General features: G+C 44.1%; 1 protein-coding gene across 4 annotated transcripts in view; it reads left to right on the plus strand.

Moving 5' to 3' along the window:
- Positions 1–2,908: 2,908 nt before the first annotated feature.
- The window catches only part of GPM6B (glycoprotein M6B), a 113,516-nt gene continuing 93,490 nt past the window's right edge, over positions 2,909–22,934 (plus strand). For 2 of the 4 annotated variants that reach the window (XM_074814805.1, XM_074814802.1), the window contains exon 1: positions 2,909–2,960. In XM_074814805.1, the coding sequence (XP_074670906.1) occupies positions 2,924–2,960 (37 nt within the window). In that variant the 5' untranslated portion in view covers positions 2,909–2,923. Of the gene's footprint in view, positions 2,961–5,361; positions 5,517–22,934 lie in introns of those variants that run through there. The other 2 variants (XM_074814808.1, XM_074814803.1) reach the window with 2 other exon arrangements.

Here is a 22,934-nt window from a genome sequence, read left to right on the forward strand (position 1 = left end):
CTAAAGACACTAAGCTGGCCTCTCCAGCCCACACAATCCTACCCTGCAACAGGAACTTAGCAAAGCGCTTCAGTAAATGTTTATATCCAAGCCTGCTAGACTGAACCCATCATCTCTGACCAAACACAAGTGCATTTTTGAGCCTAAATGTTTTAGAATGAGGCACGTGGAAGAGCGCCTTCACCAGCATCATTTTATCATGACTCGCATAGCAGAAAGTAAGACTTTTCTCTCCTTCACTTGGAGGAAGGGTTGTTAGCATTTCTCATCCACATTTCACAGATCCATTGAGGAGGAGGAAATGAGGTGGGCTGCACATGGAAGAAAGTTCTATTGACTTGTATTTTTTCTGTATAACAGGCATCCATTTTCAGAGAGGGTAGTTTACTCTTTCACTCATAAACTTTCTGCTCTGTACAATGCTTTACTGAGACCATCCACGCTCTTTCAGACCTCATATTATCTCCTACATGGTTCCTCACCAGGCCTATAGAGAGAGAAGAGCACAGAAGCCAAGTGTGTGTATCCAGAATAAAAACATCCACTACCATTCTCTTCCCTCTGATCTCCCCCAGACCTGGACCTCTCATGGACACCCACAGAATATTCAAACACAAAAGTGCAAAATACTGTGCTTAGGGTAAGGTCCCTCATGTAGAGCTAAGTGAAAGATGGTTCTTCAGTTGCCAGAGGTCCTAATCTAAACATGTATCCTTTATTTTCAATGATATCTTCTAATTATTTTTTTTTTGTACCTTTAAAATCACAGACATTGGTTATTCCACAAGTGACTTGGGTATATGAAACAGAGATGAGCCTATCTTTTAACACTGACGATGTATTTAGTACTCCGTAATTAACACCAAAATGGTAATCACTAATTTTCAGATAAAATTAACTACGGTTCATTGGGAAAAATTATGCATTCTGTTGAATATATAATTATATCTATTCTAAAGCAATCACTGCTCATATTTACATATTGAGAAACGGTTGCTGGAAATATGACCTACTTCGTAATAAGAAACAGTTTTGATTTTGGAGAATATTTATTCCTTACACTATTGAACCAGAATGTTAAATTTCAGGAGTCGTATATACATGCTGGCTAAGCTATGTCAAATTACTTCTCATTTTTTATCTTTTCTGTTCTCTCTTTTCCCTCAGACTACACAGGAGCAATGATCTGAACAATTTTGTTCAGCATTTTGCTGGATGAACTTTGCAAACAGCTCTCTGCAGTCAGCACTAAGAAGGGGTTTTGGTAGCAGCAGCTGGAGTCTAAAGCGGATCAGCTTCACATAAAAGGCACAAACGACATAGGAGAGCATGAGTCATTCCCCTTAATCTACACCAAGATGCTGAGTTCAAAACATGAAAAGGTCACCTCTTCTTTGCACGCAGATGACAGTATAAAGTGATCCAATTGTCACCTTATTTCTCTTTAACATTCGTGGCCTCTGTAATGCCATTTTGAACAGAAGATCACATGGGAGAGAAAAACCCCAGCATGCCTCAACCGTATGTGGAATCACAGAAGCTCAAGACAGAGAGGATGGATGAATCCTCTTGAAAAAGGCCACAGAGAACTCTCACTACAACTATAACCAGATTATATCACTTCTGATTCCCTTAAATCTAGAATACTCTCATGATAACATTCAAAAGGAGGTTGTTTTATGAGTCCCTGATTTTATAAGTTTTTGAAGATTTGCAGGATTTTTGCAAAATCAAGCGTAGGAGTGGTACCCTATACACTCACTCTAATCCTCTGGAAACTGTCAATGACTGCTACCCACTGGCACTGGCTGTGTAGTAGTCAGAAGTAATATTTAAGATTAACCATTAGCTTCACCGTTAGCAGAGGGAGCCATGGGAGGGGGGGCTCAAATACAGCCAACAGGAGGAGACAGTGTGAGCTGAGAACTCACCTAAGCAGGTGTCCCACTAGAACATCTTTTTATTAAACTACTGTCTTTAATACAACTAAATGTTTAGTCAAAGTTAAAACATTAAGCAGAAACATACTGCCTTTGATTCAGTTTTTAATTGGGAAGGTTTCCATATTTTAGAGCAATCTGTCCAGTTAGCCTGAGGAAAGACAGTAGAAGCAGAAAACAGAGACAAGCAAACAGGTAGCAGCAGCTACTGCCTCATTTCGTCCACAAAGAAAATAGGGATTCATTTCAGAGCTAGGATGTTCTCCACTCATGAAGTGGGGAAACAGATGGAGTCTAGTAAATTAAAACAAACAAAAAAAAGAATTATATGCAACAAGCCTTCACTTGCTCTCAAAACCTGTTTCATCACTGATTGCTGGAAATGCTCAAATTCGGTAAAATACAGCATTTCAGACTGATACCATGCCCTCAGTTACAACTGATGAGACCCTCCCTTTCCATCTTACTTGATCCTTGACTGATTCTGAGACTGAAGTTAAATTTTCTTCTGCAAATCTGACGGCCTCTTCAAAACGTCTCCAGAGAAGAACACACTGCTCCAGACTAGGTTAGGAGACAGACCAAGCGTATTGCTACAGGGAGTGAAGGTGTTTCTTGAAATACCTGCTATCATCACACTAGTATTAGGGTAACACTACAAATAGAGAAATGTTTGCAGGCTGTTACCCGAGCTATGGAAAAGATTTCGAGCGTAGACAACGAATGACATTAATCAATGCAGACTTCTAATCTTCACCTTCTCTTGTATAATCAAATCTGTGATGGCACCAGGTTGTTTTATAATCCCTTGATGCCAAGATTGTCTGGATCAGTCTGGCTTCCAGCATAATTTACAGCAGGCCTTTAGCCCTACCGGCTACCAGCTATAGCACCAAGGAGCCATTCAGCAACTGAGCCTCGCTGACATCTGCACACTGCAGCCTTTCTTCTTTCTGTTATGTATTAGATAAAAGAGTAAGAGCATGGACCAGAATCCAGCCATAAGCCTTTCACAACTAGGTAAGTACCTGTTTCTACAGACATCTTTGTTCTGAAATGAAATCCGTTAGTTTGTTCTGGAATGAAATCCATTAAGTTTGTACTCCTTGTAGAAATTCCAGCTAAGTATTCCTGACTTCTTGACCTCATTTGAGTATTGCAATACAATTTTGCTTAAGGAACCAAAGCTTCTGACATCAGCCCTGTCAACTTCTCTCTTCACTTGTCAGAGACTTGGTATCTCTGTGAGTAGAAATCCCCATTGACTGCTGAGCCATAACCAATATTTGGACAGCTGTTCTTTGCTTTACTCATTGGAGAGAAAAATGACCAACATTTCCGAGGATGACAGAAAGCTAACAAAGGACAGTGAGTCCCTCCCCTCACTGCGTATGTGTTAACATGGACAACTCCTTCTGTGCTACCATGGGAATGTCTATCTCATACTTTGGTGCAAGTATGCAAACCCAATCCGGACAGCACTGATCGTGTTGACCCACTTCTCCTGAGCAACTAGTCCCACGGGCTTCAACGATGCAAACTTAGCCGTAAGCACAAGCGCAGTCAGAATCAGGGACGTATTTTTCAGCTGATCATAATATTAATCAAGCACTATGCTACAAGAGCTTCACAGAATATAAATATAACTAAAGAATTTATTTTAAAAAATAAAATGTATTTATACTCTCACCAGCCCATAGGCACATAGTGCTGCACACAGCGGGTTGCTCTTACCATTTGCCTTCAGTTCCCACCATATTTCAGTGCTATGTAGTGCCACTCTAGTTAAGGGTCATGAGCTATTTCCATAATTAATCTCATTTTTCAAAGGTGCATAGCTCATCTACTTTAATTCCCAGTGGAGACTGGAAGCAGCTTGCTAGTGATCAGCTTCGGTATGAATTTTTTTCCTATCTTCACAAAATGGCTTAATCAATCAATCCACTTATTACCTCTTAAAGAAGACGTATTTATTCCCTGATCCTGCAGTGCTTGTGTGGTGTTGGGCCTGTAGTCCTTATTGGAAAAACATATATGTTTCTTAATCAGTGCAAAAGCCTCAGATGATTTTGGCCCGAGAGACTGGGATTTTTCTTTTAATGGAAAACAAACCACAGCTTTAACATTGCAACTTTATATGTGAGTGCAGACAGGCACTACTTTGGGAGCAGGGGCCTCAAATCGCAAAGTACAAACTAATTTCCCTGAGAATTTGACTTTTGCCACTCCTTTGCCTTCGTGTTTTATTAATACATTCTTAAGCAATCGATCTCATTTAGAGGGGAATAATATGGTTACATAATTTAATAGATTGATTTGTTAATAATCATGGGAGATGATGAAATATATCCTTATACTTCACATAAATAACAGAAAATTAGGATACATTGTGACAAAGGCAAAGGAAATGCATGCCAAGTACCCAATTAATGTAAATCAGCACAATCTGATATTAGTCACTATAGATGCATATATTCTGCCTAAAGAGCTGGCCTTTGCATCTGAACCAAATTGCTCTGATGGTAAAAGTCCAGCTGAGAAAAGCAACTAAAATGAAAAAGCCGATTTTGCCACTCTCATCCACACCCGTCATCTGCGTCTGTGAAGGCTCACTCCTGTGCGACACAAACATTCTTGCCTCCAACCTGTTGAGGTCTGAGGGGTTTTACTGGTAAGCTCCTACTGGAGGAGCCAGGCATACGCCCCCAAACCACCCAGTCTGTTGCTTAGGGGTCCCCTCCACTGGTTTTCCCAAAAGCTAAGATGCATTTCTCACAGTGTTTAAAGAAAAGTCGCCGCAAGCGGAGTCACGCAAGGTTGTGTGGCTGAAACATCCTTCGAGTGGCAGCTCCTGCCGCGCCATGTAGCGCTGTAAAGCGGCATTTGGGGTTCAGGAGGGGCTGCGCGGGCAGGACGCACACCGTCCAACACCCACACAGGTATTCATGAAGTGACGGCTTGTTCGGGCACGCAGGGCCCTGGCCACAGCCACAGCCAAACGGGAAGGCGCAGAGGCCTCTGAAGGTCAAGGGTGCCCTTCGCCCCGTTTCCCAGGCAAGCGCCTGAGGCGAGGGGGCAGAGGGGTCCTGCCCGGCCCCGGGGTGCTCCTCCCTGGAACCGCCCGAGGACGGATGATAAAACTCGGGAGGGAAACGGGGGCCACCACGAGAAGGCGAGCCCCGGCTTCGGGGTCGCGCCGCCACCAGAGCCCGGGCGGGGGGCGACAGCCCCGGCGCGGAGGCGGGCGAGGGCGGCCCGGCCCGGCCCGGCGCCGCGGGGGGTGCCCCCGCCAGGCCGCGGGGCGGCGCTCCGCCACCCCTGCCCCGGGCCGGGCCAGGCCGCGGCGGGCCGAGCCGGGCGCCCCTCGGGCGGTGCTGGCGGGCGGGGCCGTCCCCGCCCCTCTCGCCGCGCCGCAGCCGCCGGAGGCGAGCGGAGCCCGCCAGTGTGCGAGCTGCCGCCGCTGCCCGCCGCCGCGCCTCCCGCCCAGCCCGGCCCTGCCCAGCCCAGCGAGGCACGGCAGAGCCAGCCCCTGCCCCGCGCCCCCCGCACCGCCCGGGCGACGAGAGCCAGCCATGGGTAAGCGAGCCGGGCTGCGGGGGAGCCCCCGCGCCGGGAGCTGCGGGGGGGTGGGAGCGGGGGCAGGTGCGGGGCAGCCCCGGGGGTCGCGGCGGCGCCTCGGCCCGGCCTCTTCCCGCGCAGCGGGACGGGGGGCAGCAGCCGCCTGTTGAGCGCCCCGGCAGAGCGGCCCGGGCGCGGCCGCCCCTCCGCCCCTCTCGCCCCGCTGGGGCCGGGCCGCCGCCACAGAAACTCGGCGGGAGCGCGGGGGGCTCGTGGCCGGCGGGGAGAGCCGGCGGGCAACGGGAGCTCGCCAGCTGCAAAGCGCTCCCTTCCTTTAAAAACACGTTATTATCAGTAGTGGTAACGCTTAGTCCCGGAGCTGTAGTTTCTTGGAGGCGGCTGTACGCAGCCGGCCTGGAGCGCGTCTCCTGGCCCGGTCCCGCTGAAGCTGGGAAGCGGTGGGGTCGGGGGCTGCCCCGGGGGCCGGGGCGGCCGCGTGTGTCCCCGCGGGGCCCGGTGCCGCCGCCCGGCGCTGGGAGCGACTCGGTCTGGCCCCGGTTTACCCCGAGCGGGGGGTCCCGCTCAGCCCCTCCGGCCCCAACGCGGATCCCCTTGGGGTGCAGTTCAGATTTTGCCCGGGGGTGAAAGCGTGGCTCGGGAGAGGAGGAGTAACCTCGCGGGACAGGGAGGAGAGGGACGTGCCTGCTGAAGGTGGGAAGCGTCGAGTGCGCGGTGTGCCGGTCACAGGGCGCTGGGGCGGGAGCCTTGGGGAGCCTTGCGGGCCGTCGGGGTACGGGGGGGTGGGCTCTTCCCTCTTGTAGCTCGGGGTCGGCGCGGTGGAGGGAATGGGGCGTCGATGGGAAGCGGCGGCCTCTGTTCCCGAGCTGCCGGGGAGGGCAGTGCCCGCGTGAGGGGGTTTGCCGGAGCAGAAGCGGGGCCCTGACCTGGGAAGGATTCGTCGTGCACATGGGTCACTCAGGGCTCAACACACACGTTCTGCGTTCGCATCCTTTTAACGTGGGCCTTTTAGCATGGGCTGCTTCCTGCCAGCTTTCCTTTTTACCTACAATAGACCCAAATGAATTAAGCAGTAATGAAAGTTACGAGGTTTGGAAAAAAGAAAAAAAAAAAAAGATAGAAAAATACAGCCGTATCTTTGGTCCAGTTTGCCAGAGGTGTATTATTGCTAGAGGTTGCAGCTGCTAAAGCAGAGCTATCAGGGCGTGCCCATATGGTAAGATGCACATACTGATGCTGGCACTGTCTCTGCCTTTGATTAAGAAGGAGAAAAAAAAAAACCTGAATTAATTACTAAGCCAAAAGAAGCTGACAGAATTCCTATGGTTGCTACTTTGTTAAATTAATTCACATCACCTAATTCCTTAATTTCTAGACTGTTTTGTTCCCTAGCTTAGTGAAGATCAGACTCCTGTAGTATTACGGTCTTTTTACTAAGCTTTTTTGAAGTTTCCAACACCCGTTTCAATGCACATTAAAGTATGGATTCCTACTGCCCCTACAGCTCTGAAGGCTGAAACAAACAAACCAGCTGTATGACTGGCACCACTTCTTGTGTGCATATTCTGATACTTACTTTTTAGACTATGCTTTCCTTATGTGAACTTTTGATATTAAATGAAACTGTAAAGTTGACCACCTCTCGCATGTCTATATTTTAGTATCCTCCTCTTAACATACACTTCTACTTTACTGCCATGGATTGATGATGTCAAATAAATCTCAGAACAGAGATGGAAGAGGGAAAGAGAGAAAGGAATGTTTTCAAGTGTCTTAGTAAGAGAAGTGTATTCCTTGCATTACAACATCTTTTGGGGGGATAAAATTTATTAGATGACACGTGTGAAATTGTTCTTAAGTGTCTTTGCTGCTAAGTCTGTGAAATTGATTTTCTTCAGTAAATTAAGTCGCTAGGGGTTTGAAATCAAAAAGTTGTTTTGAAATCTTTGTGGGTGATTCATCTTGAGGAGAAGCAAATCTTAGTCCTGAATTCTTAGAAAAACACTAAAGTTAGTCTCATGAGTTTTGGGTCTGCAACAGTGTGTGAAATGTATGTTTTATGTCTGTGTAGAATGTCTTGTCCTGAATGTAACAGTTGGGAAAAGGGGAGTGGAGAGAAGAAAATGTTTCTTGAACGTTTTGCTAATAATGATGATAAAAGCACAAAACTCCAAGGTCTGTTGACTTCTTTGCTTAGAAATGTTGCTGGATGATCAAGCCGTGCGTGACTGGGTAATGATGGCATGGTCAGTCAGGAGAAGGGGCTTCTAGCACAAATTTCAGATTAAATACTTCAAAAAGAAGTCACAAAAAGAAGCCTTTGTCAGCTGGCGATCCAGTCCCTCATGAATACGACGTTTTGTTTATGCCATTGCATAACTGCTGCCTTGGCATTAGGTAGGCTGAGGCTGATGTGACCATCAAACCAGGGCTTGTTTGGAGCCCTGGTGCTGTATTGAGCTTCCAGATCCAATGGCAGGGATGTATTTGACTGGTTCTCATTAGGACCATTTGAATTGTCCTTGCTTGCACAAAACTTTTGTGTAGGATTGGCTTGCTGAGATGATTTTTTTTTCTTTTTTTCTTTTCGGAGGTGCTGAGAGCCCGCTACCGCGATTGATGTTCATTGGGCTTTGGCTCCCTCAGCACCTCTGAAAGTCAGACACATTGTGTCCAACACCAGTTAGGGTTTGCCTTGGCTGAAGTGTCGTCAGTAATAACCAGTGCGGTGCTTTGGGCCCATCTGTTGGCATCTTACATTGTGGCACACACTTGCCCAAATGTAGTGTCTAGTCTAGGAGGTGGGGAGGGGGCTGTTATTTTACAAAATGAACAAAAAATTCAAAAGGTTTTTGTTCCTAAAAGTTTAAGAAGCATGATACAGTGTCATTTCCTGGGAGCTGTGTGTTTTCATAGTTTTACATCTTTTCTTCTTTGTACTTCCCAAACTGTTGCTTTCAAATAAGAAAAGTGGTTGGAGCAGAGTGGGTGCACGTATTGTGTTTTGGTTGGTCTTTTAAAAAAGAGATACTGAGGAGAACACTGTGCACAAACAAGGGATGAAATGATGCCTGTCTTTATGTGGGTTTGCATCCCTTCTGTCTGCAGTCCCTGTGCAGTCCCTGCTGCCTCGGAGAGTCTGCAAACCCAGGAGTTGCCAGGGGCATCATGCTGTGCGTGCTGGCGTGTCCTTCGCACTTTCTGCAGCACATCCAGCTCCCCCAGCAGTACTTGCTCCTGCATCCCAGAGCAAGGCATCTCTTCCTCATAGGCAGTAACCTCCGGAGTTCCACCTTAGGGTCATCTACCACCCATAGAAACAGTCCTCGCTTTTATGTGAAACGTGTCCAAAGTAGGTTCAAATATTCCCTAAACCAGGCTTTCTTCTTATAAACAGCTGGGGGCAAATCCTGAAAGAGAATCATTCCTCTTTCGTTCTATTCAGCTATACACTTTGTTCAGGCAGGAGCTGAAGTCTTTTGTGTGTCACAGTAATAGTAAAATCTGATTAGTATCAGTCATTAAGGGTGGCTGGACTTCAATTGCCAAGTGGTGTAGTCCATATTCTGTTAATTCTTGCACCTCTTAGGTATATTTAACCTCGTTCCTACGGAAAAAAAAAAAAAAAAAAAAACCAACAAAAAAAACCCAAACTAATATTAAGTTTATCTTCTCTTAAAACCTGTGAAATATAAAATTTTATACTGCTTCCCTTCCTCTATCTCCACAACACCTGCTTAGGCTATTAAAAAGTACTTAATTTTGCCTCCTCAGTCTAATCCTTCTTGTCTGAGAAGGAGGCGGAGGAGAAAATGTTGTGCATTTCAGATGTTTCCCAGTATCCTAAATAGTTTGTGTTTTTACCATATTTACAGATTCTCCCTCTTGCTCTTTCTAAATGTGTGGTTCAGTAGTATAGGAAATCTGTCCCGTATGTGAATTATGATATGTCTGATAGATCTTGAAATGTTACATTTCAGGAAAACATACTGGATTATAGATTACATCCCTGGGAGGGCTGAACTGTGACAGTGCCTGATTAGCTGTCTTTTTCAGAGTTGGTCTAGAATTTCTTAAACCAATTGAAATCTGCAGGTCACTTTCAATGTTTAAAGGACTTTAACTGTTTTTCTCAAATCAGGTATCTTTTTTCCAAGTTTGCTTCCATCTGTTATTATTCCAGCAGTCATCATACTGCAAGCGTAATTTTTTTTTTATACAATGTTTTTTTCGATAGCCTTTGTTTTTCAAGATTGATGCTATCCGATCATAGAGTGGTTTGGGTTGGAAGGGACCTGTAAAGATCATCTAGTCCACCCCTCTGTCATGGGCAGAGACATCTTTTCACTTGCTCAAAGACCTGTCCAGCTTGACCTTGAACACTTCCAGGGGTGGAGCATCCAGGATTGGGGAATCTGCAACTTCTCTGAGCACTATTTAGTAAAATACTAAGTCATTACCCTAAAAAAAGTCCATTTCAGGGTAAGGTTAAAATAGATTGAAAATAAATCCAGTGAAGCCCACTTCTTGGTATCATTTTATTCGTCGTGCAGCAGCATCATGTCGTCCCTGAGTGGGTGTGCATTCTTGTACCGAGGATTTTGTTTTCCCTGAGATAGACAGCTGGTGCAGCCAGATGTAGAATCACTGCACGTATTGTACTTCCACTGATGGTATTTGGATATAAATGCGTTGTTATCTTTCAAGAAGTACAAGAGCATTGTATTCAGTGAAATTTCACTGGGGTAAAGCATTTGCAGAAGGAGCTGCTGTGGGTTGTTACATTACCACGCTCCTCATGATGACTGTTCTTCCCACTGAAATGCCTGGATTTCTCTTTTTGATCTCCCCCATGTGCAACCCAGCTGTGTGTCCCCTTCACCCCTCCTCAGGCACGCACACACCTGGTCCCTGTAAATGCGTCCCCAGCACCTGCCTGGGCTGCACCTCATCTTGCTCCTCTGTGCAGCTCCTCCGACCAAGACTTTTCAGGGAGCCACCTTCCTGCCAGTTGCTCAGGTCCGCTGACAAAAAATTTCAACCGTTCCTGGCACCGCAGTGTTAATGCTGCCAAGGTTGTATGTATTTGTTTATAGTGTACTTTTAACGTAGGTGTTTTTTACCCTGGAGTGTGGGGTCGAGGCTCACTCCTGATGGAGCGCACAGCATCTTGCTGGGGTGCCAGTCTGGTGGGGTGTGTGGTGGCATGTTTGGGGGATCATTCTCCAGGGTTTGCCTGAGTATGCTTGTGGCCAGACTGGTTTGAGCCATCCAGGAAATAAGAATCCTTTCTGTTCTTCTGACTGGTTCCTTAAAATCTGTTTGGGTACGAGTGCCTCTGGGTTTGAGTTGTGGTGAGCAAATGTAAGAAAAGAAAGTCTCCATGTGGGACATCAAAGATGGTTGTATTAAAGTAATGGGTCTCAGCTGAGCCTGTAAGACTGTACAGATGCAGAAGCCTCCACTGGGAGGATTACTGGGTCGGTACTCACAATGGGCAAAGAATGAAACAGAGCCATGGTGGCTCTTGTCTGTAACATCCATCTTGTAAGGTGGCTTCTTCCAGATTGTATGCAATGTAGCCTGTGGCCCGGAGGAGGCGGACTCATCATGACAGTACCAGGGGGAGGAATCCACATCTCCTGATCCTCTCCCAACTTTTCTTCTGCAGGCAAGAGTGAACCTCTGACAGCTGGGGTGCCAGGATGGCTGTGCCTGACAAAATTACCTGTCACCCCTCTCCTGTAAACACAGTGAACAACAGTGGAGGAGATTTCACCATTCAGTGTAACAAACAGCATCGTATGTACCACTTAGTCCTCAGCTGTTTGTTACTTTCTATTGCTGCTCTGTCTTGGTGCTTTGGCAGTCTCCCTCTCCATAATTATTTGTCTCTTGGGTTTTAGGCTCAAAAGCTTGCATGTGGAGCTGCGGCTTGGGAAACATTTACAAGCAACACAAAGAACTATGAGAATTCGGGATCTTTTGTTCTCCCTGGTTTTGGAGCTGTTCAACTAGCAGCAATTTCAAAATGTGAATGGAGCTTATGTTTCATTAATAGAAAGATGTGCCTGATGCAGAGCTATCGTGTAGTACAAACCTCAGTGCTTTGCTGTGTGTCAGTTTTGTGTGTGTGTTTTATGCTTTGATACTTGAGTGCATGTGACACTTGAAATTTTTAGCCTAAAGTTATATGTACAGAAAATGACTTTCAGGAATGTGTACTTAGTGTTTGAGGGTTTCGGGGGTTTTTTGCCTGGGAGGAAGAATGTTGAAAAGGACTCTGGTTCAAAGATAGCTGGGACCTGGGTCATAAAGAAGACGCAACTTCTTGGAAATTATGAACTGATTTGGAGTATCCAATGTAAGATACAGCCTTCATAATTTGTGGGGGGTTTTTTACTGTTTTGTTAAGAGCATAGAGCAATCATTGCATATTTCAGCCTAAAACTCTGTCTTTGTATACATTCCTTCAATGCCAATGAAAATATAAGAATTGCCCCAGTCTAAACCATACATAAATTGAAGAGTGGGATTGCACTGAAGGCAAACAGGGCAAAACTTGCTCCATTAGTGGCTCAGGAGTAAGGAGGCAGCTGGCTTGCCTTCCAGGTGCTGGTTTGTGGACTGGCAGGCAGAAAGGACACCTTGTGTTAACAACGCAGCTGATCTGAAGATCCAAAAAACCAGAGTAAGTGGTGGGAGTCCAGCCAGGGAAGGATTACGTTTTGAGTAGTATGCTGGTTTTCTTAATATTGGAAACACACATTTGGGCTTATTGGCGGTTTTGCTGAGCTGGAGCTGTGGAGCCTGCTGCTGATGGCTAACCGAGGAGGAATCTGACTCCCTCGTGCTGCCAGCAAAGCACGGCTAACTGGGGCTCTCTGATGTCTGGTTTTCACTTTACCTCTTGGTTTACATTTTTGTCAGCTTGCATGCTAGAAAATTCATTGAGGTTTTTCAATCCTAATGGTGAGTGCGCATCAGTGAAGCTGCTGGGTGAAGGTGAGTGTTGGTTGCCTGTGGTCTCCTGCCTGCACCCTTTGTGAGGGCAGCTCCTGTTGCATCTTGAGTATCTCTTCAAGAGATATTTCCCACTAATTTTTTTTAAACTCTTTGAGTTTATTGTTTTGCTTTCTGATAGGACACAAGTGTTTCACGACATAAGAGAGTGCTTTCATCAACTTAAGATGTCTTTTTAAAGCTTCTTAAGTTCTATGCTCTGGGAATCTGCCAGGATTTGCTGGAATGAAGTCATGGGCATGCACCGTGCTGATAAACGCCATGCAAGTCTGAATTAGTGCAGAGCTCTGGCTGGATCTTCAGTGCTTTTTCCTAACTTCTCTACTAAAGTAATTTTCTTTTTCATTGTGTTTTCTGTATCTTGGTTTTGGGATTTTTTTGAAGGAATAACTTGTGGAAGGTTTTAAATGACTGCTGTTTGTGTGTAAACTTATGCTTTTGTTACCAGAACCATGTTGACACAAATGCCATGTACTTCCCCAAGCAAAAGTATAAAATGAGTTGTTGTATTTGTTAGGCACACAGCTGAAAATAAGTTTGCCACGTGGAACTTCCCTTGTGGGAAATTAAATGCTTTTCTTGAGCTGCTCAGGCTTGTATTACGAAAAAAAAAAAAAAAGTCAGGAGGAGAGAGAGATGACTAGTGGGAGTATGTGGAGCTGAGAACTTTCAGTGCAAGCACAGGGATCTGCTCCAGCGCATCTGTCAAGAGCCCACGACTTGCAAGGTGTAATGAACAATAACACTTTGTGCAACATCTGCTTAGGCTCTGTGATGGGCGCTGGTACAAAGGCCTTGAAATTTCTTGAAATCTCTGAGATATTTGTCATACCATGTCAAGGGAATGTAACAGAATCTAGTGCATCATCTGTTATTGTCTGCTTCCCAGCCAGTGAAATTATTAGTTTCTAAAGCTGGTGACTCTTTCATTGAGCTAGAGTCTTATGTAAGCAAATACAAGGAATGCAGTGCAGAGGGGGCTTTGCTATATGTGACCGATGTAGCCCATGTTAGTAGTTATTTCCCTCATACAGTGTCTACCTTCACTTCATAGACGTTTCTTCCATTCTGTGCTGAAATTAAAGTGGCAATTTCTCATGCTTGATAATTGTCTGATGAAAATCCCCCATTTCAGATAATGTCTGGAAACGTAAAGAAATAATGACATGGAATGAAAAATAGCCAGTTAAGGAATTTTGCTTTTTATAGCCTGTAATTTCTAGTCACTCCCTTTAAAAAAATTATATTTAAACAGTTTGAAAATACCTGTTTTTCTCCTCAAACTTGAGATGTGAGAAGCATATAATAGGTACTTAATCTTTAACCTTCTCCTGAAATTCTTTGAGGTTTTTCATCTTATCTGCCACCAATATGCTTGCAACACCATCTTTGAGAAATTGTTGTAATCTACCACATATTAAATTCCTCTTATTCCTCAGTGGAAACCTCAGGGAGGCAGAAAAGAGGCAGGAAGGAGTAAAAAATGTTTTGAAAACACTAATTTAAAGTATCCATGGTGGACTGAAGGTAAGTATTTGAGGAGTGGGTGGAACTGAAGCAAACCACAAATGAGGTAGCAGCATGAATCAAGACTCAGATGATTTTTAGCCTGAAACAGTCTGCAGATTTCATTAAAATTATTTTATTTTCCTGTAAAACTTTATTTCTGGATTTTCTTAGGTTTCCCATGGCTGTCATCATAAAAACTGCTGAATGTTTTCCCCATTATGGTCAGCTCCCCAGCACACCCCAGCATGGTTTAGGCTCTTTCCATCATCCTCACAGAGAGGGAGTGCTGGACTTCATGGTCAAACCTTGTCCTTCCCTCCCTCTAGGCTGTTTTCTCCTAGGTTCTGTGGGCAGGGGGTGTGTGTGGGTAGATAGTTCCCTGCCCCCCTTATTCCTGTAGGCATTTGATCCTCCATTGAAGGCTTCCTCCCTGCAGTGGTAACCAAGAGCGCTTGCTGGTTTTGCACACGTGTGAATCACACGTGGTGGATGAGCATGGTTGTGACGTCATCCAAAGGTGCACTGGGCACATGCAGGTGTGTTTTCCGTAGATGATGTCTGTGATAGCTGCTAGCATTTATCTATTTCAAAGTAAGTATTGTGCTTCTGTAGAGGTAGAATACAGTGAGGACATGTGGAGAAACAGCTTTAAGAAAACCCCAGAAAGTCAGAAGACACCCTCTTAAGGTAAAATTAAGTGCTTTACTGAAGGGAAGTTGGAGGCTTGGCTTTCTGTTTCCACAGTGACAGAAGGGCATGGCATGGCACATGTGGAATATTAAATGTTGTTGCCAAGGCTAATGGGAATGTCCCAGCTGCTGTTAAAACCTGATGTATAAATGTGTTAGTTACTGCACATGGAATCTTTTTTCTGTTCTTATAAGAACATAGAAAGAAAAAATTCAGGAGAATACTGGTGTAGTTACAGTCAGCACTATCTACTTCCTCCCCTTACAAAATGTGTGTAGTTGATGAAACTATTTTGTTTCATGCTTGATTAGTTGATCTTAGATAGCATTGCTATTTTTTGTATGTAGAGGTACTTGCCAAATTGGTCAGTATGCTGGCTGTAGGATGGCAGTCTACTTTCTGGAAGTTCACCTACCCTCTTAGAGAGAATTCTGCTCGGGTGGGCTAGAGAATTGGGAATATTGCAGCACAGTTGTTAAGAGTTTAACTGAGGGATGAGAATGGAAACAATACCTGAGTTTCTGTTAAAAAAAGCAAAGAAACAAAAGAAACCCTACCAGCTACTTGGAAAGGTGGTAGCTCTGTTCATTAGTTCTTCCTCTGGCATGCTACATGGGTCCCTGTGCAGGACTCCTGAGGAGAGTCTGATAGGGACTTTACATAAGAAGACGCAGAAGGGAAGAAGCAGTTATCCAGCCAAAACATGAGTTCCCAACGCATTCCTTCCACTTCGCCATGGTATAAGGCAGGTTTATGGATTAAAAAAATGCCATCATGCTTGCTTAAGTTCTCATCTACTATAATCTTTCTTAAAATACTTGATCTTTAACCCTTTGTTTTTTAGGGAAGAGGGTGGTAAGGTTAGTAGGAGGGAAGCATGCCTCTTTCCTTCCATACGCCTTTGCGAGTGTGACTGCTGTGCCCACTTCCCACATGGTCAGTAGTCTGTCTTCTTCTGCATGTGTGAAACGTTCCTTATGTTAGCTCCTTTACCTTGTAAATAAAGTAAGTGTTTTCTATTGCCTTACTCAGAAAATATGTCAGGCTTTTTCGCTGCATATGCTTCATTGCTCCAACACTTGTGCTTTGCATTTGCATCAGGTTATTAGATCTCTATGGAGAGAGATTTATTCTCCTTACCCAAGTTTAATCACAGGAGAGAAACCATAGAATCCTAGGATGGTTTGGGTTGGAAGGGACCTTAAAGATCATCTAGTTCCAACCCCCCTGCCATGGGCAGGGACACCTTCCACTAGACCAGGTTGTTCAGAGCCCCATCCAACCTGGCCTTGAACCCTTCCAGGGAGGGGGCAGCCACAACTTCTCTGAACATCCTGTTCCAGTGTCTCACCACCCTCACAGTAAAGAATTTCTTCCTTCTATGTAATCTAAATCTACCCTCTTTCAGTATAAAACCATTACCCCTTGTCCTATTGCTATACTCCCTGATAAAGAGTCCCTCCCCATCTTTCCTGTAGGCCCCCTTTATGTGCTGGGAGGCTGCTGTAAGGTCTCCCCAGAGCCTTCTCTAGGCTGCACAACCCCAACTCTCTCAGCCTGTCCTCACAGGGGAGGTGCTCCAGCCCCCTGATCATCTTCATGGCCTCCTCTGGACTTGTTCAAGCAGGTCCATGTCCTTCTTATGTTGAGGACCCCAGAGCTGGACACAGTGGTCTGGGTGGGGTCTCAGGAGAGCAGAGTAGAGGGGGCAAATCACCTCCCTCGACCTGCTGGCCACGCTTCTCTTGATGCAGCTCAGGACATGGTTGGCTTTCTGGGGGTGCGAGTGCACATTGCTGTCTCATAGTCAGTTTTCCATCCACCAGTACCCCAAGTCCTTCTCCGCAGGGCTGCTCTGAATCCACTCATCGCCCAGCCTGCATTTGTGCTTGGGATTGCCTCAACCCATGTGCAGGACCTTCCACTTGGCATTGTTGAACTTGCATTTATTTGCCATTTTAATGGTATTTTCTTGTGTCAGGCTAAATCACTGACATCACAGCAGTATCCCAAAACTGAATTGATCCTGAGCTGCTTTATGCGATCCCAGAGACATTCAGGTTTTTTGCTCTTGGGCACTCAGATGACTTCCATAGTCACAAGTGGACTTGCAGCAGGAGCCTTTGCTCTGTGGTGGCAGGCATGGCTGGAGCTGTGATGCTTAAAGCCTTCAGGTTTGACAGCTGCTGCGTGCCTTGCTTTGTCCTGAAGGGGACAGCTGGGAAGAGCACCCCGGTGACAGCCGGCATCCCAGGCCTCCTAGAGCACTCAGGATGTATCATGCCAGTGCCTCCTGCTAAGATATACTGGCAATTAATTTAAAATCTTTCCCCTAGGTCATCGTGGCTTTTAAGGAGATTTTGCACTTATTATCTCAGAAACTGCCTTTCTTCCTTGAGGATGACCTGCCAAGACAGCTGTGTTTCTCTTGAGCACTGAAGTTAATGATACAAAATAATGAAGCTTGAGAGGAGGAGAGCACGGTTACAGCTGCTCTTAGCTGCCAGCGTCCCTTGTGTGGGAGACCAGCATGATTGGGGGCTTTTGTGTCTGCAGGGACAAAGTATAAGGCATGACTTGGGCATCTGCGATCCTTTCCGCAAGGGGTTTTTGAGAATGGTGCTTCTACAGCCTTTCTGGGCTTAGTGTGTAACAAGGCAAGCTTTCTTTTTTCTTTCCCCCCTCCTTGTGTCTGCCTTTTTTATGTTTTTTGTTTGTTTTGTTGTTGTTTATGGAATGCAGTGGATACAACAGAAAAGCCTTTTTGCAGATGTGAAAGTAGTATTGCATAAAAGGGTCCTCCTTGTGTTTGTGTATACTGCTGACATACACTGGCATGCAGACTTTTTCATTTCCAGCTTTTCTTGGGAGCTGTCTCCTGTCTCTTGTCATGAAGCTGTGGGTGGGCTTACCTGTAGCATGCATGGCAGGAGTTTGCACAAGGAAATGCCTTCTCAAATGTTAGCCCCAGCAGCTGTGCCCCTGTGGAGGCACGTAGAAGAGGCAGGGCAGCAGTGCCAGCAAACTTCACCACCATCTTGTGTTTCCCTCATAGCTATGGTGACCCTGGATGTGAGACCAGGAATGTATGCACTAGAGCTACTTTAAGGAAATGTGCAGCACTACATACTAATTAATTCAGGTCATGATACTCATAGGATGAGCACAGCAGCTTCCTGCCTCCCAAGTGGTTGCCGCAGTTCTGATGTGAACCCTTTGGCTTATGCCAAGAAAAAAACCTGCGTAATAATTAAAATGAACCTGAACTGCTTTAGAGGAGCCTAGTTTGAATTAAGGCATAGTTATTAACTGTAGAAGTATCTGGCTTTGCTGACTCCTTCTGTTTCCTTCCATGTTGTTCATTCCCCTGCCACTCCACCAGCTCAGTAATGTCTGCTGGGGTAGTAGCTGTTTAGATAAGACCCCTCATCTCTGTAGAGAGAAAAAAAGGGCTTGGCTGCCACATACCATAAGCCTTGGTGGGACTCTGTCAGGGGTGTGGTGCCTACTGCAGAGCTTGCTGATGGCTGACAGGGTCTCACATTAGCCCATCTCTAGAAAGCCAGGACTATGGGAGCGGAAGATGGAGAGAGAGAAGGTAACTTTATTGTGTGCATAACTGTACTGAATGCTGTTCTTCTCATGGACATCTGAAATACATTAACAAAATCGGACTGCTTGGAGTTACTGCATTAAATCCAAGTCCTTTGGGCTTTAAGAGCATTGCCTTTTGTATGCATGTGTGGGAAATTCAGGAAAAAGCAAGAGTACAACAGAGTTTTAATCTCAAACCATGGAAGCTCTGTCAGTTCAAGGGCTCAGAGTCCCTTGTTTATGGTTTTCTTTCACATGAGCTAGATGATGTGCCTGTTTTTCCTTTCTATGTAGATGACATGATTTAAAAGAGTATCTTCAATCCCTCTTTGTGGGGACAGTAAACTGTGAACATGGGTTTTCATGCAAAAAAAATGCAGTAAAGTTGTTTTTGAAAAGAAGCATTTTGCATTAGGTTGTCTTGTCATAAGGTCACAACTACGGAGCACTAGTTTCAAAGTCTCCCATGTTACAGCTGTGCTACTGGTTTTCCAAGGCATTTTTCAGACAGGATCCACTGGGAGCTGCTGAAATGGTTTCCCAAATTCTTCTCTGGTATGGTGCCTGGATGCCCTGGTGCCCCTGCCTCCTGCTGTGCAGTGGTGTGATAAGGCCCTCCATGTCTGTGACCTCTGGTGATGGAGTGAATATAAGCTTTTTTTGCTGTTGTTTGGTTTTGCAGTGTTTGAGAAGTTGATGTTGGCAGAAGAACAAAAAAGAGTAGAATTTTTTTTTTTTTAATCCAGACTAGAAGGATACTTACACTAGAAAGGCCTTTCTCAAGACATTGAAACTACTTTTGTGGAAAAAATGTTTGAAACGTACATTGTGGTATGCTGCTTTTTTATTTTTTTTCCTCTGAGAGAATTGTCTCTGCTGTGAAATGAAACCAGTCCTTAGTTTGAAGGCTTGTATTGGACATCCCCTCAACTTGGGAGCGATCGGAAAGGAAAGCAAATGTATGAGTTGTACAAAGAGGCTGTGCTGACTTTTTCCCTGTTTCTTCCTCTGAAATTCTAATTTGCCTTTGGAAAGCCCAAGAAATTAGAGGTCACTAAACATGGTCCTTTAAAATGATTAAGCATTGATAATCTCTAAATGTGACAGTCCCTTCTCCCTTTTAAAGAATCACATTGTTGCAAGATATCATTAACGTCCCTAACCGTAAGATGGCCCATGTTCTTTAGAGTGGGTCTCTCTGCTGTCTCCTTACTTTCTGTGCAGGAGGTGGATCAGCGTCCTTCGGAGAGCTGCAAGCGTCTAGTTCTTAAGCACCACAAAATCCTTGCCCTTGGTTCCTGCTCCTATCCAGCCATTGTCTGTTGTAGTCCTTGAATGCTGAAAAAAATCATGAAAACTGCTATTATTTTGGAGGCTTTTGTTTACTGTTTGGCTTATGAGCACTGGAACTTATTTAAAATTTTTACTCTTCCATGGTGATGAATTTTTATAATAAAAGATGCAGTTTTTCATGCATGCTTTAGAACCGGGACCTAAATTCAGCATCAGATCATGCCTCTCTTCCTGGATGACACTAGTACTTTTACTCTTGCTTTGGGAAAGAAAGCCTAAATGTGTTCTGCGTTACCTGCCTCTTTTTATACTCCGCTCTTTTGTATAGGGTTTACTATTGCAGGTCTATAGAAAAGCGCAAACCCTGAGCGTACAACACGTGTGAAAGACCTATGTTTTAAGGAAACATATCTGAAAGAAAACTGTGGAAGCAAAACAGGGATCATTTTTTTGGTAGGTGATACCTATTTGGATAGACTTAGAATACCTGGAGGAAAAGTGTTGTCCTGTAACATAGGGATGGTACATTTTTAAATTCTCAGAATACTCTATGCTTCTTCCCCCATCTTTTTGTTGTAGTGAAACAAGGTCTTGCTATAAATTTATTGTCCGCATTTGAGCAATGTAGTGTATCTATCTGATAGTTCTGTGCATTCTCTGTTCAGTCACTAAAGAGGCACCATAAGTTGTTATGTCTTTGTTACAAATATTTAACTTAAAACCAATAAATTTGAGGGTGGAGGAATGGGGATTTTAATAGTAATATTGTTGAGGAAATATTGCAAAACTGACGTAAGTGTCATATTTTTTTGCTCTGCAAGCTCTGCATTTTTCAGGCAAACTTTGTCATAACAGAGCAGTTAGGAAGCAGTGGTTAGTGGGTCAGACAGGCCCAGGGGGCTAAACTGGGTTTTGTTCAGCCAAATGTTAGTACTTTTTAATCAACGCTGAATTCTGCGTGCAACACTCTCTTCCTTCCCCAAAGCCATAACAAAATAAAAATGGGTATTCAATTGGGTCATGGACAACATCTGCTCTTTACTGAAACAGTTAGGGAGTTACCACAGCAAGGGAAGAGAAGCTGCCTATAGCTACTGTTTAAGCATCATTTTGCCACTGTGGTCTGGTACAAGCAGCTGTCAATGAAGATCTGTGCAGAGTCCTCAAACTCCCTTTAGAAGGAAGATGAGAATTTCCTTTCACGTTTCGTGCAGCAGTTTTACAAAAAGGTGCAAAATTCCAATAAAACTGTGTCCCGAAATTTGGAGGTGCAATTAATTTACAGTGCTGTGAAATAATTGCATAGATTTCTTTTCACCCTGTACAGCTTCCATGGGTGTTAGGCTATTTCACGTTAAGGAACTGGTTTTTCAAATCTCGCTGCTGTCACCTGTTCAGTCTCTAGTAAGTGTAATTAATGTGATGGTAGAAATGCTGGAGGCTTTGGACTTTCTTGTCTAAATGGCTTATATATTCTCTACTGTAAATCATGTGTTAGTTGGGCTGTCCTGAGAAGTTTCAGCTTGCCTTGCTATAGGTCTTTCTGTTTGACAAAGGGCTTTGTGCAGGCCAATTTCTTAAAAAGTCCATTGTGGTAAAGAGCCTCAGTGAACATCTAATGCAGGAGTCTTTGATTTAAAGATTTTACATTCAGCTGAACTCCTTCCAATTAATAGGAGTTTATTAAACTCTCCACTCAAAGCAAGCTGAGTCAGTGCTGTATTTAAAGTTAAAAATTAACTGTGATTTACTGGATAGTTATTGGTGGTTGCTGTAAAGGAACCTAAGAGCAAAAATGGTAGTTTTCTTTTTTAAAGTTCTGAAGCAGTTCACTCCTATCTTCCATTAGAAGAAATAGGAGGATGTAGACCCACGTGATGTTGTCTTAATGTTGCAAACAACAGGAAAGCTAACTTGCTTTTGCCTTGTTTTGGTGAAGAGCTTAAGAAATCATTAATTATTTTTAGAGGGTTGTTTTCTACAAAACATTAAATTAGTGGATGCCTTTCTCCTGAAATTTCCAAATAAAAATACTTTTAAAAGTAATGAAGATTACTCTGAAGTGGGTAACTCATCTCTGGAGACCTAGGACTATTTGTCTTATAATACTCAGTTTGGGCTCCTCCTTTCCCCATTATATGGCAAGCTGCAGAGGGGCAGTGGGTGCAAATGGACGTACGAAGGGCCTATTTGACAAAATAGTCTAAAATGTGAAATCAAATTCATGCTTATTTAAATGACTATTTCTCAGAGGAGGACTGTGTCTCAGCGTGCAATCTGTTAGTGGCATATTACTGTTAATACGAAATTTTGTCCCAGTTCAGAAATGCACTAATATATGTGCTTATCCCTAGACGCATTGACAAGCAGCCTTATGAGCTCGAGAGGCAATATTTAGTGTACTTAGATGTAGAACCTGTAAATAGTCTGCTAGATCAGGGTCTGCATGTGCAAGTTTGTGTTAAAAAGACACATAGGAAAATACACATACATAGTAGGTAAAATTTAGTTGATTTGAGACTTTGCAGCAGTGTTTTATTGCCACTGCAAATGCTTCCTTGCTTTAACAGACAGGAAGAGTCCTATTTTGTATTAGACTTAGAAGTAGGAAAAAAATGGTTTGGGTTTGTTCATAAAGCATGACTTGGAATAATTTTGGTTTGGCTGGCACATTGCATTAAAGACCAAATGAAATATTTCCTTAGCTTCCTCTTTCATGTAAGTAATTACAGAAATATGCATTGCTATTTGATAATCCAGAAAGCAATTTTTGATTATAATAAGACCTACAGAACATCTTTCATGCCATGAGCACAATCTTGGAAATTGTGATTGAAGATCGCTACCATGGTAGGAGATGGCTCTCATGGAAATGAAGTACACTGCAACTTGGATACGAATGATGAAGCTTATGTAGAGAAGTGTCACATGAAAGCATGATTACTGACTTCAAACAGATGTTTCAGGCTAGCAATAGGGTAACATGCATAGACTTGGAACTTTTTTTTCCAGAACCACACAACACTTTCTTTTTGCAACTGTTGTTACCACGGTTTTACACTTAGCAATCAAATGCATTGTTAGAAGTAAGAATGTGGTCTGTGGTGGAGATTGTAAGTATAATTGCAAAGTTTATGCTGTTTCATAGTTGCAAAATACCTTAAATGTGCTTATACTTAATTGAAAACAGGGCTTTTGACAGAGTCATGGATGTTTTGGGAAGTCCTGAATTGATTGCCAGGACTGCAGGGGAACATGCTGTTTGGGCTTTGAGTTGCATTTTTCAGTCTTCCAAAAATGCGAAGACAA

Source organism: Strix aluco, chromosome 2, assembly GCF_031877795.1.
Source record: "Strix aluco isolate bStrAlu1 chromosome 2, bStrAlu1.hap1, whole genome shotgun sequence".
Lineage (NCBI taxonomy): Eukaryota > Metazoa > Chordata > Aves > Strigiformes > Strigidae > Strix > Strix aluco.